At 38.4% G+C, this 19,755-nt stretch overlaps 1 protein-coding gene across 1 annotated transcript in view; it reads right to left on the reverse strand.

Annotated features, from left to right (window-relative positions):
- CDON (cell adhesion associated, oncogene regulated) overlaps window positions 1-19,755 on the reverse strand; it is a 101,081-nt gene that overhangs the window by 48,648 nt on the left and 32,678 nt on the right. Inside the window, 7 exon segments of the mRNA XM_017977635.4 lie at window positions 1,611-1,964; window positions 6,604-6,873; window positions 8,459-8,746; window positions 9,711-9,854; window positions 10,992-11,138; window positions 12,584-12,856; window positions 14,705-14,841. Coding sequence (XP_017833124.3) covers window positions 1,611-1,964; window positions 6,604-6,873; window positions 8,459-8,746; window positions 9,711-9,854; window positions 10,992-11,138; window positions 12,584-12,856; window positions 14,705-14,780 — 1,552 coding nt within the window. The 5' untranslated portion in view covers window positions 14,781-14,841.

Genomic DNA, 19,755 nt, shown 5'->3' on the forward strand with positions numbered 1-19,755 from the left:
TGAGTGGGGCACCTTCACTATACCTGTTACACAGATGAGGAAACAGCACAGTTCAGTGATTTGCCCTTGGGTCACAAAGCCGCCAAGTGGCACAGCCAGGATTTTGACACAGCCCACGTGCTCAGCCTCCATATCTCTCCCACTTCTAACATGCAGGGAGTAGCACAAGAGGATAAGGGGAAGTCCCTGGTCTCCATCACTTCTCCTCCAGCTTCATTCAGAGCAAGGGCATCCTTGTTTGCACATGAAGGGAAGTTATATGCACACATCCAGCTCTTTTTATTTCAACCCTCACTCCTCTGCCAAGAACAACCCATTGGCCACTGCTCTGGCTAAGGGTGCCCACACATTGGTCATGTAATCCAGACTGTGACTGATGGGCCAGAGGAGAGGAACTGTGGGACCAGACTGTGAACTCACTAAAGCAGGGAATGCTGGAGCCCCAGACCTATCTAGAAGGAAGAATGTGGGCTCTGAACTCAGCATAAGCGCTGCTTCTTGACCCTGTGGGCTCTTTGACCTGTGGGTCCTAGGCACTAGGCAGAAGAAGTCCATGCTAAGCCCCTTAAAGCAGAGGCCTGGGACAGAGACCTCAGTTACCCAAAACTAAAGCCTTACTGCCTTTGATATTCTGCCTCTCACAAGACAAGGTGACAATCTACACCCAGCTGACTAGTTGTTGGGGAATGCTGCTCTAGATGCCTACTGATGGAAAGTTTGAATTTGAATTAAGTCAAATTTGAGTCCATTGCCATGAATATTAATAGTCTATATACCAGTAGTCAAAAATCATATATGGTTTTTAAGTCATCACAAAAAAAATCAGTAAAATACGAAGAATTAATATTATACGTCCCATTAGAAAATAACTTTGGATAAGATAGAGGGAATATATACACACAGGTACTACTTCATAGTACCACAACTCTACATTCTCAATGAAGGCCAATACTTTAGACTTAATATTGTAGTTATCAAGGGCATAAAAAATGTCTGCAACATCATTTTCAGTAGCTTAGAAAACCAAAAACATTAATCCCAAAGACAGGTTATATTCTGGGCCTGCTCCAAAATGAGAGCTTTCTATATTGCAACTATAATCTTAACAAACACATCAGAAACAGAGACCAAGTTTCATCTGATTTACATAAAGCCAAACACCAAAAAAATACAGTTCTACCTTTCACTGTCATCAGGAAAAATAATACATAGAGATTGCTGGATTCATTAAAATAACATATTTCAAATCACTTTATCTTTTACTATAAAAAGAAATTATTTGGCCGGGCGCGGTGGCTCACGCCTGTAATCCCAGCACTTTGGGAGGCCAAGGCGGGTGAATCACGAGGTCAAGAGATCGAGACCATCCTGGTCAACATGGTGAAACCCCGTCTCTACTAAAAATACAAAAATTAGCTGGGTGTGGTGGCGCGTGCCTGTAATCCCAGCTACTCAGGAGGCTGAGGCAGGAGAATTGCCTGAACCCAGGAGGTGGAGGTTGCAGTGAGCCGAGAGTGCACCATTGCACTCCAGCCTGGGTAACAAGAGAAACTCCGTCTCAAAAAAAAAAGAAATTATTCGACTAAAAATAAATAATAATGGCGACTCACCAACCATGAGAGATGCTTCTGCCTGTGTGGTACCATGTTCATTTGTAGCTTCGCAGATGTATTTCCCCGCATGTTCCTGAGTCACAGCCTGAATATGGAGAGAGCTTGCGCCAGCTTGGGACATGACAAAGTAGACAGGCTCCAGGTCCAAGCTCTCAGGTCTTGATGGCTGTGATTTTCGGGATTTAGATTTCAGGACTTGAGATGGATGGCTGGTTATCAATCCATGGCTGTCATACCAACGAATGACCGGAACCGGCAGCCCAGTGGCATTGCAGGACAGAGTAACAAAGTCTCCATCTACCACCTTTGTGCTTGCTGGCACTGTAATTATAACTGGCTTGAATCCACTGTCTATTAAAAAAGCAATTCACATATGAAAAATTAAGAACACTGCAGTATCTACAATGCAAAACAATTTCATCCTATCACATAAACGTGGTAGTAATGATTAGAACCAAGATAGCTCTCTCCTTGTTAGTTCCCTTCTCAACTTTCGCCAAGTAAAACTGTCAATAAAAGGTAGAGTTTTTCATAGCTGTGGGCTCCTAAACATTTCCTATATAAATTTCCTGCCCTTCAGAAAGAAAGGAATGTATATAAAGAAACCTTCTGTGAGTCTTCCAAAGGTACACTACCCATATTTGACCACTGCCAATATAGAACACAGGAAGTTGAAACCTCAAACCTTAACAAGAAAAAAATGTAAATAAGTATAAAAGTAGATAATCTGCCTTCAAGAAAACAGTCAATTTTGTGGGGTGGGGTGGGAAGGGAAGGGAGGCAGGAATTTGATTATAAAGGCCTGGGAAAAAAAAAGTTTGTTCTGAATAAAAGTTGATACTGATGATATATACATTTTTTTCCCCATAGAACTGAATAGCATTTTTGTTTCTAAATTAAAGTGGTGCCAAGTGTTTCCTTGTGGTCCCGGTATTCTCTGGAGGCATTTTTAAGAGCGCTCACAACGTAATATTGATCAAAGCAAATGACATTTTCTCCAGTATATCTGCCTTTTTCTCTAGTCCTCCTTCCCATGTCTGACAAAACCAACCAACAACTGGTATCAGATGTCTGGATTTTTGCCAAGCTACTGAGTGTAAAATACTATCTCACTGGTCAGAACATGCATTTTCCCAAGGACTAATGAGGCTGAACATCTTTTCCCGTGATTATGTGGCATTATTAATTTTCCTCCTCTGTGAAACGCCTTTTGTCAGTGTTTCTACTGGGTCATCTGTCTTTTTTGTAGTGATTCAGAGTTCTCTGTATACAGTAGGTTCTGTTCCTTTGTTCAGGTATGTATGTGACTAGTATCTCCTTCCTAATACTGCTTTTCTTTTCAGCTTTTAACAGTATCTATTAGGAAGATGTTTTCAGTTCAATACGGTCATACCTTTTAATATAAGCCTCTTAAAATGTCTTATTAAAAAGTTTTACCCACAGGTCATACATTCTTCAATGTTTTCTTCAAAAATATTTTCATTTTGTCTTTCATATTTACATCTTTAATCCACTGAGAATTTATCCTTTACACAATGTGAGATACTGAGTTTCACTTTTAGTACATATTGATAACCAATTATCCCACAACAAAATGCGAAATTAATCTCCTCCCCTGCAGATCAGCAATGCCGGCTCAGTCAAGCCCTTACATGCAAATGTCTTTCTGAAAGTCTCCATCTTATTCCAAGAGTCTATTTGTTTCTGCACCAATATAATATTTCTTAATTACTACAGATATTTTAGATGTTTAAAGCAAGTCTCCCATGTGCTTTTTCTCCTTTTTTGGAGTGTCTTTGCCACTCTTGGGCCTTGGATTATCCATATAAATTTTAGAATCAGTTTGTCAAGGTCCTCAAAATATTACAAAGGGATTTCAATTAGAATTGCATGAATCCACAGAAAATATTTAGAAAGACCAGATAAAATGCCAAATACTGATATTGAGGAACTGATATATCTTCCTATATAACTGGCTGTGCTTTACTGCTATAATATTTAAAAAGTGGTTTTTAAATTACATTTTCTGTTTGTTGCTGGTCTGCAAAAAGGCAACTGATTCTTGTTCACTGGTCTTCATCCAGCCACCTTGCTAAATGTTATTATTTCTCATAATAGGACATATAACAGTCATAATAACAGCTAGCAAACTATTTGGGATAGTCTATTTGACAATCATATCGGTTGTAAATTACCAACAATCTGGGTTCTTTCCTTCTTTTTCTTTTCATGTCTTTCTGCGCTGGTTTGGATCTCCAGTAAGAGATTTTCAAAGGGAGTGCTTCTTACATTTCACCATTAAATGCAATGTTTCCTCTAAGTTCTTGTTAGACACTCTTTACCAAGCCAAGAAAGTTCAACTCTATTTCTACTTTTCTAAGTATCTAACATGGATACTTAATTATGTCCAATGTTTTTCCATCTCTAGTGAGATAATCATAGTTTTCCTCCTTTATTCAATAAATGGGGTGAATGAAACCCTCAATTTTCAAGTGGATTCCTGGGATAACTGTTTGGTCATGATGTGTTTTCTTTTTACGCTGCCCTGGCTTGCTAATACATTATTTAGGGTTTTTATACCGATGTTCATAAATGAGATTGGCCTTTGATTTTCCTTTCTTGCACCATCTTATTGTGATTCTGGAATCAAGGCTGGAGAGTTTCCATCTTTTCCTCTTCTCTGAAACAGTCGGCATAGGATTTGGAATGGTCTATCACTTCGAAGTTTGGTAGAATCTCCATAAAACCATCTGGCCTCATATTTTCTTTGTGGGAAGATTTTTAACTCCTAATTCAACTTCTTCCATAGGTGTAGGACTATTCAAGTTTATTTATTTTCGGTCAGCATTGCTAAGTTACATTTTTCCTCAGAATTTGTCCATTTGTCTTTATTATAAATTTTTATCATAAAATTTAACATAATCTTATCTTTAATTGCTGTAAGACTTGTATTTATAGCCCCCTTTTATTCCTAATGTTATTTTTACCCCTTTTATTTTCTTTGGATCATTATCTCCAAAGATGTGTCCATTTTATCAGACTTTACAAAGGGCCCACTTCTATTTTTATTGATCCTATTTTACCTTCATTTTCTAATTAATTAATTTCTTCCCTGATTTTTATGATCTCTGTTTCTTTCTTTGAATCTATTCTGCTATCCTTTTACTTCACTCAGTAGTTTTCAGTCTTACTAATTTTATTTTACAGTCACAGAAGGCTGTAAATTTCCTTTTAAATTCCATTCTGGCTGTCTCTTCCAAAGCTGATCTGTGGCATTTTCATTATTACCCAGTTCAAAGTATTTTAAATTTCTATTATTGATTTATTTTTTTAACCAACTATTGAGAAGTATAATTTTAAATGTTCAAATACATGCCAATTTTTAAAAATTATGCTTTCATTATTAACTTCTTTTTTTTTTTCTGAGACGGAGTTTCGCTGTTGTTACCCAGGCTGGAGTGCAATGGCGCGATCTTGGCTCACTGCAACCTCCACCTCCTGGGTTCAGGCAATTCTCCTGCCTCAGCCTCCTGAGTAGCTGGGATTACAGGCACGCGCCACCATGCCCAGCTAATTTTTTGTATTTTTAGTAGAGACGGGGTTTCACCATGTTGACCAGCATGGTCTCAATCTCTTGACCTCGTGATCCACCCACTCGGCCTCCCAAAGTGCTGGGATTACAGGCTTGAGCCACCACACCTGGCCCGCTTTCATTATTAACTTCTAAATAAATTAAACTAATGTCAGAAAATTTGGTTCGTACTATACTGATTATCTGAAATTCAAAATATTTATAACTCATATCATAAACAATTGATTTCCCTAATAGATCAAGAATAAAAAAGACCAACGACCTAATTTTTTCAATAAGTAAAAGACAAAAAAGTCAATACACAGAAATGCAAATTTAAGTGGTTCAAAAACATGAAAAGATGCCCAACTTTCCCTGTAATGAAGAAAATATAGATTAAAAGGTTCTTTTATTTTTAACCTATCAGATTGGCAAAGATTTTAAAAACTGACAATGCCCCATGTTGGTGAGAGTCTGAGGAAACAAGGAGAGTTATGTATTGCTGGTGAGAGTGTACATTGGTAACGATTACAGAGAGTGATTCAGCAATATCTAACAAAATTACCAACAGATATGGTTTTATTCTGCAAGTTCATTTCTAGGAATTTATTTTACAAATACTCACGTGCAAAATAGTCTTTGTGGAAGGGTGTTCTTTACAAAACTATTTGTAATTGCAAAAGATTGAAAACAACCATCAATAAGGTAGGAGGTCAAATTGTTACAACTATACAATGAACTACTAAGTAGCAATTTTTTAAAAAGGAATGAAAATACTTTTTATGTGCCATATGGGAAGATATCCCAAGATGTTAAGTAAAAAATTTATGGTAAAGAATGCTACTACCATTTAGGTTAAAAAGAAACAAAAACAAAAAAGAAAACAGATACTGTTATAAAATGCACACACATACTCTCTCATGTGTGAACCATTTGTATGTGGACTACATACAAGGATGCTCAAGAAACTGACAAAACTAATCACTAAAGAGGGGAACTGACTGCCTAGGGAACAAGAGTAAGAGAGAGATTGTACCATATAAATTTTTAAAGTATGTAGAACCTGTTGAAAACTTTTTAAAAAATATTTTTAATGAGCTTGATTAAATAAGATTGCTTCTTCATAGATATGCCTATCTGTCACTAGCAAGGAAAGTGGAAAATGAACGACATTCTTGTACAGTGCTAGGGTTATTTTCTTTTAGTAAAAATAATTTCATTTTTCTTTTATTTGTTTATTTTTATTTTTAAGAGACAGGGTTTCATCAGGCTGGTCTTGAATTCCTGACCTCGGCCTCCCAAAGTGCTGGGATTACAGGTGTGAGCCACCTCGCCCAGCCTAATAATTTCATTTTTCAACACAACAAAAGCCCATCTGTAAAGTGAAATGTCTTATGACTGCATGACCTTAAAGCCTACCATTTTCAATTTCAAGTCTTCCAGTAGACTGCATAAATCCAATCCCATTATCTGCTACACACTGATACATCCCAGCATCTTCCACGGTAACCCCACTGATTTTCAGTCCATTTCCTGCAGTTAGATGCCGTGCAGAAGGATGAATAGGCTGTGCATTGTGAAACCAGGTACAGGTGGGGGCTGGGTTCCCACGAACATCACAGGCAAAGTGGACAGTGGCACCCAGAGACACTATCTGATCCTGTAGTCCTTTAGAAATAGAAGCATGTTCTGAAAATAAAACACACAAATTAAACTCTAGCCCTCAAAATGTACTTCTTAAATTATCGCTCAAGTCATAAGAATCTCTCTACCAATAACCAGCTGAAACAAAGTTACATTGTTTATCCACATTCTTCTGTCTGCTGTGCAATCAAGAAAAAAAAATAGAAATGATACACTAATAGGATAAACCATGTTACTAATAAGACATAGTCTCCTTTCATAGCTGACTCCAACCACTTAACTCCCCACAACACATGATTACACACATATGTACAAATCGTTTCTAATCCTGGGCTTCTCTTAGCATTTATTTCAGGTGATTAGTCTGAAATAAAGTAACGATACCCCTGGATTTCACACTGAACAGGAGCCAAAACAGAAGAATGTTTATTCAGAGGTTAAATTACTTTTACAGTCAATTCAACTTTGAGATTAGATGCATAACAGGCAAAACCAAAAAAAAAACAAAATTTCCTTTAGGGATCCTCAAAGTCACTTATTACCAAGAAAAAGTAAATCATTTATGAGAATGTGAACAACATGTCTAAATTATGTGTATAAATCCAGTCCTAATCACTGAATTCCAAAGCCCTCTTGTCATACACTTATGCTAATTCCAGTGATGTCAACCTATAGCAGGCCATGGTTATAAATATTATAAATACATGCAAAGGGCTTACAAAAATTTTATTCACTATTAAACCACCTTTCACCTATTTTTTTTTTCCATGAAAATCTGTTTCAATAAAGGAAAATATTTTCTGTGGCTACACGATAGTGAGTTAGGTAGCTGGCTAGAAAGAAAGGAATAGCTTTGAAATAAAGTGTATATAGAAACGTGGGTGGAAATAATGCAATGTTATCACCCTGGCACTGGTAAAAGCATCCAGAAAAATAAAATTAAATTAAATAGATTGATTTCTTTTTGAGATGACATTTTCTTTTTTGAGACAGGGTCTGGCTCTGTCACCCAGACTGGAGTGTGATGGCGTGATCTCAGCTCACTGCAAGCTCCACCTCCCGGGTTCAAACCACCCTCCCACCTCAGCCTCCCAGTAGCTGAGACTACAAGCCTGTGCCACCATACCCGGCTAATTTTTGTATTTTTGGTAGAGACGGAGTTTCACCATGTTGCCCAAGATGTTCTCAAACTCCTAGGCTCAAGTACTCCACCCTCCTCAGCCTCCCAAAGTGCTGAGGTTATAGGTGTGAGCTTCCGTGCCTAGCCTGACATTTTCTAATCAGTACTCTTAGTTACTACTACTGGATTCTACACACAGACACAGGCTACATTCTTCCATTCTCCTGATTTCCAGTTTTACCTCCATGTTATGAAGAAGGGAGAACAATCTCTGTATTTCATACCTAGGTTGAGAGTGCGGTTTTCAAGAACATTCCATGCAAAATGCTCTATGCCACCCAGAAAAATGGCCTAATTCAGCAGTCCATTATAAAAATGAAACTTGTTCTGGCTAAGGTATAGATATTTCTAGATATTCCCTATTTCAATTTCACAAATAGAACTTTCCTTCACATTCAGTTAGACCAGAAAAATGGCTTCATTTGAAAAAATTAAAAACTAACTTCTTACCAAGTACATTAACCATGTAAGTCACATATTTTACATCTCCAGACTTGTTTTCCACCATGCAGGAATAGTTTCCGGAGTCCACTGGGTCAATGCTATCTGTAGCAAGATGAGAATACAACCTTCTCCAGTTGGTTCCTGGGGCAATGTCCTGCCCGTCCTTTAGCCAATACACTTGAGGAGCCGGGACCCCACTCACCACACACTCCAAGGTTACGGGGCTACGAGAAACAACAGCTAATGCCTCTGAATGGGTGGGGTGAAGAATGTGAAAATCATCTGAAGAAGGACCTGGAAAAGGAAAGGAGATGAGAGATAATTAGTAAGTATTCACTTCTAACGTCTTGCTTAGCAAAGCTGTGGGAATCACCATTTCCCCACTTATTCTTAATACTATAAGATCCTATTTGGCAGTTAAATCCTTTTTAGTTGAGGATTAAAATGTCTTGTGGTCCTTTAGGGCTAATTCTGAACTGGGAGTTTGAAAATGCAGAATTCCCAACACGTTCAGAAGCCATATCTTTATTGTACCCTGACTATTGATGCTACCTCAACCCAACCACCATAACCTAAAAATCAATAGTGATTTTCATTATATCTGAAAGAAAGAGAACAGACATATCTCTTTTTTTTTCCCCAAAATTCACAGACAACCAATTTAATTACCACTACTATAAAGTTGTATGTCCTTTATTTCTTCTTGTTTGAGCAAAGGGCAACACATGTATTCACTCTGTCACCTTGGCCAAAATTCAAAATTTCTCTCTGTAAGTTACATTTTTAAAGCACGTACAGTACTCTTCTATAATGCATTAATGTATTTACTTTTTTTTTTTTTTTTTTGAGACAGAGTCTTACTCTGTCACCCAGGCTGGAGTGCAGTGGTGTGATCTCAGCTCACTGCAACCTCTGCCTCCCACGTTCAAGCAATTCTCCTGCCTCAGCCTCCTGAGTAGCTGGGATTATAGGTGCACACCACCATGTCCGGCTAATTTTTGTATTTTTAGTAGAGATGAGGTTTTGCCATGTTGGTCAGGCTGGGTCTCAAACTCCCGACCTCAGGTGATCCACCCACCTCAGCCTCCCAAAGTGCTGAGACTACAGGCATAAGCCACCATGCCCAGCCTTTATTTAGTTTTTTGGTAAGACTTTTTATGATAAACAAACAGGATTTGAAAAAAAATGAACTATCATTGCTCAACTTTTTATGAGGACTCCTCCTCTTCCAGTTACCATTATCGTCCCAAATACTTACGACTCACAAGGAGCTTTCGGCCAATAGGTTCAACTTTTAATTCATGTGTGACAGGATTATAAGCTGCACATTTGTATGATCCCTTGTCCTCTAAGGATACATTCAAAATCTGAAGATTTCCTGATGGAAGGATTAAGTAATTCTCTGAGGAAGGAAGGGAGTGCAGTTAGGCCTCTCCCTTTATGAAGGACACGACAGCACAACTAAAACTCACAAAGTTTGATCATTATGCTTTATTCCATCTTATTTTATTGTATTTTAGAGATGGGGTCTCACTCTGTCACCCACGCTGGAGTACAGTGGCATAAGTACGGCTTGCTACAGCCTGTAACTCCTGGACTCAAGCGATCCACCTAAGCCTCCCCAGTAGCTGAGACTACAGGTGCATGCCACCACACCGGTTAATTTTTAAATATTTTGTAGAGATGGGGTCTCACTATATTGCCCAGGCTAGTCTTGAACTCCTGGCTTCAAGTGACGTTCCTGCCTCAGCCTCCCAAAGTGCTGGGATTATAGGCGTGATCTAGCAGCTCAGTTTAGATATGAGATTAGCAGCAAAGTGGCAATCAAGGAAAACTTATTAAATGAAGAAAAGGGAAAGTCAAGGCAGAACAGAAAAAACAAAAGTCAACACAACGAGCATAGCAAATCAAACCCAGCAGAAGCATTTTTAACAACGGTGAATCTCAAAGCACAGGAAACAGGCTTCGACTTCGGCAAACCTCTACCTACAGCACTGGTCAAACAGTGTTCCTACATTGCCTAGTCATTCATTTTTTCTCCACAAATACATATTAAGGGGCTACTTTCTGCCAACAATGGCCAGGCACAAGTGCTACAGCAAGGAAGAGAGCAGATGACAAGCCCCGCACACATGCAGCCGGCATTCCAGTAAGGGGGTATGGGGAGGTCAGAGAAAAAGATATACAATAATAAACTAACAAAAACATAAATAACACTGTATCAGGTGTGAGCGACTCTATGAAGAAAAGCAAAACTAAATAAAGGAGACAGAGAGCACCAGGTATATCATTTTAGACAGAACCACGAGGACGGTCTTCTCCAAGGAAGTAAAATCTGATGGGGGTCTGAAGGAACTGAGGGAGTGAGCCCTCAGGGTATGGGGCCGTAATTATTTGTATATTGTAACCTTTTATTTTAGTCCTCTCCACTCACGACTTCTGGTATCCACAGTTCATCCCTAGCATACAGAGCTAGGAGCAGGTTATTTAATGAACATTTGTTCTGTGTGTGCCATCAGCTTTTCACAAAAGGTCTCACCTGTGGAATGTTTCAGCCATTTTCCCCGGATTTTATAGCGCACCTCAGCTTTGGGGTTACTCTCTGGTACCCTGCAGCCAATGAAACCAGCACTTTTTTCTTCTGCTGTAATAACATGCTTTGTGGATGAACCAAAATCACCAAGAACTGAAACAAATAAGAAAACAAATAAATAAATGCAAATTTGAATTTTTTTTCCCAAAGGAAGTTTAAAAATTAGAAACAACATCTGCAGCATGGTCTTTTGTGGCAGCTGACTCCAGTCCAGAGGGCTGCATGATCTTTTCATCCCAGAAAGCAGTTGGGGCAAGCTACTCAGGAGGCTGAGGTGGAAGGATTGCTTGAGCCCGGGAGACTGAGGCTGCAGTGAGTCAAGATTGAACAGCTGCACTCTCCAGCCTGGGTAACAGAGTGAGACCTTGTCTCAAAAAAAAAAAAGAAGCGCTGGGGCAGAGGTGCATGGTTGATAAGACCTAAGTCATGCAACCCTGTTTCATAGGTCGATGCTTCTAGGGAACTAGAATAAATACAAACTATTCCTAAGACATCTAGAACTATAAAACATCATTATTCCCATTCGGTCAAGATGAGTCCTTTTCAACCCAGTCCCTCATCAAAACTCACTTTCCCAAGGATCTTTAATCTGTTTGTAGCTATTCACACTGCAATAAAATGATTTCTGGAATGAACCTAGGACATCAAAAAAATAAGGCAGGATATCATTTAGATTATATGAATCTACTAACTTGGTCTCAACTCCTCTCAGTTTTAGTTCACTACGGATGGAGCCTGCGGGGAAGAACTCTTTATGCTCTCCAGTGCTCAAAGCACTCAGCAGCCTGCCACAAGGAACTCAGCCTTCCAGTGTGTGTCTTACAAGCTGTCCATGGGTCACAGCTCTACAAAAACATTTACTCTTCTCAGTTATGACAAACTCACTACTCCTGGGGAATCCAGATTTGTTCTGTAAATAGGGGTGCCCTTACAAAGACGTTTTCCATTACTGGAAGCCATCACCGTTTGAAAGGCAGATGACTCAAACTTACTAAGAAAAACCATGCATTCCAGGTTTTCCCTAAGTTCAATACTCAACATTCCTTTCTTTACAGTTACTTTTTTTCTGCTTTTTAACCATGGTTTCAATTAAATAAATTAAAATCACTCAGTAATCAAGGCAAATAAAACAATTAGATGTGAAAGAAAGACAAAGGACTCCAGCAAATAACTGTCAGAGTAGACAATGTTGTTATTGATATTATGGACTTCCAAGTACTCACAAAGAAATAGTCCAGAATTCATATTAGAAAAGTATCCTTCCCTGGAAAAGCTGCAGAGATTATAAAAAAAAACAAAAACAAAAAACTGTCCTAACTGTGTCACTTTAAAAAATCATTTCCGTATCACTGTTAGCGATTACATTAGGCTATGCTTGCAGAGCTCTAAGTGCACTTCCCCAAGTTATCCTCACAGCAAGAGTCAAGGCTGAGATAGGAACTCCCATGTGCCTTACACCAAAGCCTTCCCCTTCTTCAGAAACGCAAGCACTAACAGTAATTTCAAGAAAACCCACGCATTCAGGGACACAAACTCACCTGCCGCAGATACTATTGCTGGGCCACTCACAACGGCACCGACGCTATTGTTGGCCAGACACTGGTAGTAACCCAAAAGGAAGGAGTTAAGAGAACGAATTGTCAAAGTCCCCTGATGAATCGTAAGTTGCTCCATGTTTCCATCCAATTTTGTTCCATTATGCAACCATGAGATATGAGTGGTCACAGGTTTAGCAGAACAATGTAGTACGACAGGTCCACCAAGTTTCTGGACAGCAGAGAGTGGCTCAGAAGTAAAATAAGGTGCCAAGTCTATACGGGAATATTCCCCGTATGGAAAGAAAGCAGGGGAGATGAGAGGAGAGAGAAAGAAGAGGACATTAAACACATTTCATCTGAATCTTTATAACTAAAGGCCATCTCTTATTTTATACACGTTATGGTTCTTGAGATGGCTGCAAAAGTTCCAGCAAAATTCTTATAAGCCTATTTATTAGAAATAAAAAAGGGCAACATGTTTTAGGACTTAACAGTTAGGACTTAACAATTAGGTTACAAAAGACAAGAATGCTGATGATATAATCAGATACAATACCAATCCTATTAAGAAGTAAGAAAGTGCAGGCTGGGCCCGGGACTCCTGCCTATAATCCCAGCACTTTGGGAGGCCAAAGCAGGTAAATCCTTGAGCTCGGAAGTTCAAGACCAACCTGAGCAACATGGCAAAACCCTTCTCTACAAAAAATACAAAAATTAGCCAACGTGGTGGTGTATGCCTGTAGTTCTAACTACTCCAGAAGCTGAGGTGGAAGGACTGCTTGAGCCGAGGAGGTGGAGGCGGCAGTGAGCCATGACTTCACCACTGCACTACAAGGTGGGTGACAGAGGGAGACCCTGTCTCAAAAAAAAAAAGAAAGAAGGAAATAGTAAACCACTCTTTCAGTAAAGTAACTTGGAAGAACTGGAAGTTAAGAACCTGAAAAAGTGAAGATGACTTTCCAAATAATAAGAATTCTCCCCTATTTTACCAACAGGATTCAATTTATGAGAGCAAGTTATGCCACAAATTACGACTACTGTACTTCCTTACTACTTCCCTTCAACATAAAATAATGTTTAAGTTTTAAGAAAACAGAAATAGAAAGTTAAGAAGCCATAACTGAAATGCAAAGCCTGTCCTTTCTTAAATACAAGGCTTAGTATTTTTATTCGTACGTCATTTCTGTTACTCCCAGAGCCTGGGAAGGCAGGGGTGCTCTTGCACTAAAGTATCCAGGCAGATCCTTCTGTTCCAACCCAAAAGTGGGCAGGGGGAAGAAATATTTGTTAATTTGGTGGAATAAAAATACTTAAAAGAAAAAAATCAATAAATTGCTGAATCTACTTCTATGGAATATTTAATCAGAATGAAGATTAGGGGAAGTATCTTTTTTGGCTGAATCTGGGTTGGTTGTTTAGCAAAACAGAAATAAAACCACGAAATCAATTTTTTCCTTACCAAATCTAATACAGCTATATGGTATTTTTAGCAGATATTAAAAATAAATAGTACTCAATGAATAAATATCCCTGTATTTGTATATACTTATATATTCATCTTTACATAAGTCTCAAATAAAAAGGAATGCATATGAGCCATGTATCAGGCATGAGGCTTACATACACATTTAACAACGAACACATTTATGCTTTTCAGTAACCCAAAGAGGCAGACAATAAATTAGGTAAGGTCATAAGAGAAAGCGGCAGACCTGGGAATTGAACCAAGTTCTCTCACTCCCAGTTGAACATAGTATCATCCTGATTCTAAAACTTCTCTTTGGTACATGTAGTCAGCATTTTATTTCTGCTCTTTCCAAATTCACAAAGTAGTAACATATCTCCTTGTTGAAAAAAGTATGATTGGAAAATATGCATTTTTTTTAAAACAAAAGGAATAATTTACAAGGGACAGGAAGGACTGCGAATGCCCAAAACACTACTAAGAGATCCTCAAACTGCTTAATTTATCAGGTTTTTAAATCATGTCGTTGATCAAACCAATCTCAGAAACATCTTTAGATACCACCATTACCACCAAGCATTGAAGTACAAATTTATTTTTTATAGAATTAAGACGAGTAAAGGCCAAACCACCCCACCCCCCAATTCTACTCTTACCTGAACTCACAGAAGAGCACAGAATTGTAAGTGTAACATACAGCAGTGTACATAAGGGTCCAAGATCCGGATACATAGCGCCAGATTACAGAAGCAGGCAGGACAGGCTTCCAGAGCAAAGCCCAGGCCGTGGTTCACTAAAAAAACATTAAAAAGGAAAAATGAAAAAAAATGTAAACCATTAAAATCTTTCATCTGAGCAGCTGGAGCTGTGAGCATGACAGCTGCCATCTATTTTGAAAGCTATGTGTAGAGTATGTCAAATACTAGGCACTTAAAGATCCAGATCTTCCCAATTCACAAGCTGATCTCCAAACACTAGAGCTAGAAGTTTTGCTCATTCTTCCAAGGTACTAGGATACCTCTTACTATACAGAACGAATCACTCCCAATGAATACATTCAACTGCCTATAATGCATTTCTATTTACACATCTCACAAACAAAACCCAGCGAAACCAACATGTATTCCTCCTCCATATCCCCCAAAATAGCAACTATAAAGAAAACAATGAAATAATGGCTAAAACTTATGTAGTATTTATTTACTATGTGCCAGACACCATCTTAGTGCTTTAATATGACTTTAATCTTCACAACAACCTTGTGAGATAGGTACTACTGGTTTTCGTCCCTTTTCTTCAGATGGAGGACTCCTGGCTCATGGATTGGTCAAGCACGAGGAATATCAAGGTTAGGCCTGTATTGGGATTGGGATTTTCACTATTGTGAGAGAGAGATAAGCCAAGAAAAGGACAGTAATGGATGAAGCCAGAGAGGAAGGCTGGGCCAGATCACATCCAACTTTGAAGGCCATAGTAAAGATTGTGGGATTTATTCTAAAGGCAATAGCAAACCCTTAGAGAACATAGAGAAGGAGAATTATGTAATTTTATTTATGCTTTTAAAAGATCACTTGGCCAGACACAGTGGCTCCCGCCTGTAATCTCAGGACTTTGGGAGGCCAACGTGGGTGGATCACAAGGTCAGGAGATCAAGACCATCCTGGCTAACACAGTGGAACCCCATCTCTACTAAAAATACAAAAAATTAGACAGGTGTGGTGGCACAGGCCTATAATCTCAGCTACTTGGGAGGCTGAGGCAGGAGAATCTCTTCAACCTGGGAGGTGGAGGTTGCAGTGAGCTAAGATCACACCACAGCACTCCAGCCTGGGAGAGAGAGCAAGCCTCTGTCTCCCAAAAAAAAATAAAAAAAATCATTGGCTGGTGAAGAGTAGACTGAAGTGGAAAAGGGAGACCAAGCAGGACATACTGTAATCACCCTGGAGACAGATGAGGACACAGTGGCTAGAGCAGTGGTAAAAAGTATTTGGATTCAGAATACATTATAAAGGTAAACCCAATAGGATGTACCAAAGGCTTGGATATACTGTGGGATAGAGATATGTGAAGGATAACTCTTGGGTTCTGGTGACAAAAAAATAAAATAAATAATAGCCCTGTTTACTGAAATAGGGAAGACTAGAGAAGGAGAGAGAAGAAAGGGTTCATCACTGCTTCTGTTTTGGCCAAGGTAAGTTTGATCTATCTATTAGACATCCAAGTACTACTGTCAACAGTGGCATGTATGAGTGTGGAGCTGTATGAAGAAGTCAGAGATGGAAATGTAGATGTTAAACGTACGAATGCCTTGGCACCAGATGAACTCTCTCTAAGGAAAATATGTTTAGAGGACTGAGGAGAGGAGGAGAAGAGAAGAGATAGAACAGAAGAGCTTTGGAATACTCCAACCTTTAGAGACTGGAAGTAGCCAAGGATACTAAGCAGAGGTAGTCAATGAAATTGAAAGAAATCTATTTGTCCAGGGAGAACATAAGAAATATTTCTAGGCTGGGCATGGTTGCTCACATCTGTAAGCCCAGCACTTTGGGAAGCTGAGGCAGGCAGATCACTTGAGGTCAGGAGTTCGAAACCAGCCTGGCCAACATGATGAAATCCTGTTTGTACTAAAAAGAAAAAAAAAAATTAGCTGGATGTGGTAGCATACGCCTGCAATCCCAGCTACTTGGGAGGCTGAGGTAGGAGAATCACCTGAACCCAGAAGGTGGAGGTTGCAATGAGCCCAGACTGTGCCGCTGCACTCCAGGCTGGGCAACAGAGCCAGGCTCTGTCTCAAAAAAAATAAATTATAAAAAAATTTTAAAAGAAATATTTCTAGAAGAAGGAACATCGATGAGAAGCAGAGTAAGATGAGACACCATCAGAAAGGCCTACTGAAGGTCACTGGTGATACTGACAAGACTGGTTTCAGTGGAGAAAAGAAAAAAGCATGATGGTAGGTTCAGGACAGAATGGGAAGAGAGGAAACGGAAAGCAGGCAGACACTTCCTTCAAGGGTTTTGCTATACAAGGGCAGCAAACAAAAAAAAAACCAGGGAGAATTGCTGAAGACAAATGGTAGTCAAGGAATGGGTTGTTTGTGGTGCGTGTTTGTGTTTTACTGTAGAGATAGTATAGCACATTTGGTAAACCTAAAAAAGTTTCCCGAAACCCAGCACTGGCAAGAATGTGGGTAAAAATCATTATCCTATATTGCTGGTGGAAACAAAATCAGTTCATACTTTTTGGAAGTAGTTTGCTATTTCTATCAAAACTCAGTCATGCAACAAACACTGAATGCTTATCATATGCTAAGACTATCCTAGGAAGTAGGGATTGAGCAGTTTAAAATGTATATATAAAAATAAATAACACAGACAAAAATGTATACCAGATATTCAAGTAGGAGAGATGGACAATATAAAAGATAAATAAATAAAACTAGTAAAATCGAAAATGTCCATGCCATTCTCCAGATATGGCCAATTCTTTCTCTTCTGTGCTACCTCTACACCTCTATGACGTGTGCAACCACTGCACTCAATACTCTCTTATATAACTGATCTGGTGACACGACTATGACCTCTTTGAAGGCAAGAATGACATCATATTTAGCTTTGCATAGCAGAGAGTAGGTATTTCAAAAATATTTATTAAAATGAAAGGATTATATTAATACAATGCAATTCTAAGAAGTATCTTAAGGAGTAGTGTTTAATGAGAACTGCCATCTCATCTGAATTTAGTATATTCTAGCTATATTGTTTATTCCTTCACTCATTTATTCATTCATATATATAATTTTAAAAATCAACAAAAAATACAGTAAGTGCCTACTGTATGCCAAGCACTATGCTAGACTAGGCTACTATATCTGCAAATCCTGCCCCATGTTCCTGCTTAGCCAGAGCTAGACACTGGACCTATGACTACTGAATACAAAAAAAATCTAATAACAGTGCTACATTAATGATATTTATAAATGAGAATTTTAAATGCATTTTCATTTATGCAAAGAAAGGTTAATACTAACCATTAATAAAATTAGGTAGTAATACAAGGGAAGGCACTTTAAGTATAGTTTTTAATAAATCAAATAGTATCCCCCAGAATCTGCTCACTTTCTCTACACCAAGTACTCCAAAATCTAAAAGGTCCAAAGTCAAGTTTCTCTAGCTCATGGGTATCAGGTTATGAATCTGCTTTTCCAGTTTTTTCTTTCTGACCTCTTTTAAAAAATGGGAGAGGGCCTATTGGCACCACTCATCGGCAGAAGAGTCCAGCTGTGTGAAAACTTTTTTGGTTTATTTGAATTCTTACTTGGTTCAAGGGTAAGAACCGACACACCACTGGAAAGCAGTCAAGACAAAGTAAACATTCAAATAACGTGTTAACAGGGGACATTTTCCTGAGAGAACAAGGACAAGAAGGATCGTTTCTTCATTTTGCCAACTCTTCCAACTATTTATTTATTAAAAAGCAGTGAAACAAATTTCAGAGTCAACTTTAACCCTAGTGCATGACCTACTGAGTTACTTTACAGCTGTCCTTGAAAGTTTCACAGTTCATTACAGCTACCTAAATATTATCACACAGGAATCTTCTTTATTAAGTCTCTTTCTATTGTGTTACTCTTTAAATGCTCTCAGTTGATTCTGGAAGTTGGAAAGAACCTATGGCCATAAAAGGCATTTAAAGACTTGTTGGCTTGATTTACGTTTTTTCAAGGCAAGCTTGCTCCGTTTGTTAAAGAACTGTGATAATGACAACATGGAGTTGGATTCTGCTGTTTTATGGAGTCGGGTAGCTTGACATTACAGTCAACAGCCAGCAACAGCATCCCAGGCCCAATCTCACAAATAAATATTACTGACTACACAAAGGTTAGATATGTATAAATCACAGTATACCCATTAGCACTATTGGAAAATCTTTCAATGCTACGTCATTTTCAAAAGTACTATCTTTATCAAGAAATAAATCCTTAATATAAGTGTTATGACTATTAAGTTATTAGAAAACCAAATATATACATAATTTATGTGTGTGTGCATATATACATGCAAGTGTGTGTGCATGTGTATGTGTTTACATGTGTATTTAGGTTCCCCTACATTGCTCTGGCAAATAAACGCAATTTTGTTTGACAAAGTTTACCATAACTAAACAAGGTTTCTGTCATCTTATTTACAAGTCAGTGGCCTTAACGTGTATGTCATTTTTCTCACCTATAGAAATTGACCTCGGCAAGGGAGACAATGACCCTAATTTCCTCTACATAGTTGTTATTCCATCCTCCTTACCTTTTCCTTCAATTTGAAAATAATGACCCGCAGAGAAAAAAATCCATGATAAGAAGAACCATCCCACTCTATACCACACACATGAAGCATAATATGGGCTCGTTATCATCCCAAGGGTGCTTCACTTCCATCTAGCGAACATAACATTCAAATCTCCTCAAGTAAAAATTAAAAAAAGAATTGTGATTTAAAATATGTCAGAGAGAATAGAGTTCTGATTGAAATCACAATGCCTTTTTTTTTTTACTTTAACGTTTCTTTTATTTTGAATTTTTTTAAAGCACTCCATGTTGTCAAAATAATGCCTGGTGATATTTTAAACAAAATATTCAAGTTTTCTTTGCATATTTTATATGTCGGTTTTAGAAGTAAAGAATTGCTAAGTTTCTGCAAATACTCAGCCAAAA

Source organism: Callithrix jacchus, chromosome 10 (assembly GCF_049354715.1).
Source record: "Callithrix jacchus isolate 240 chromosome 10, calJac240_pri, whole genome shotgun sequence".
NCBI classification, from domain to species: Eukaryota; Metazoa; Chordata; class Mammalia; order Primates; family Cebidae; genus Callithrix; species Callithrix jacchus.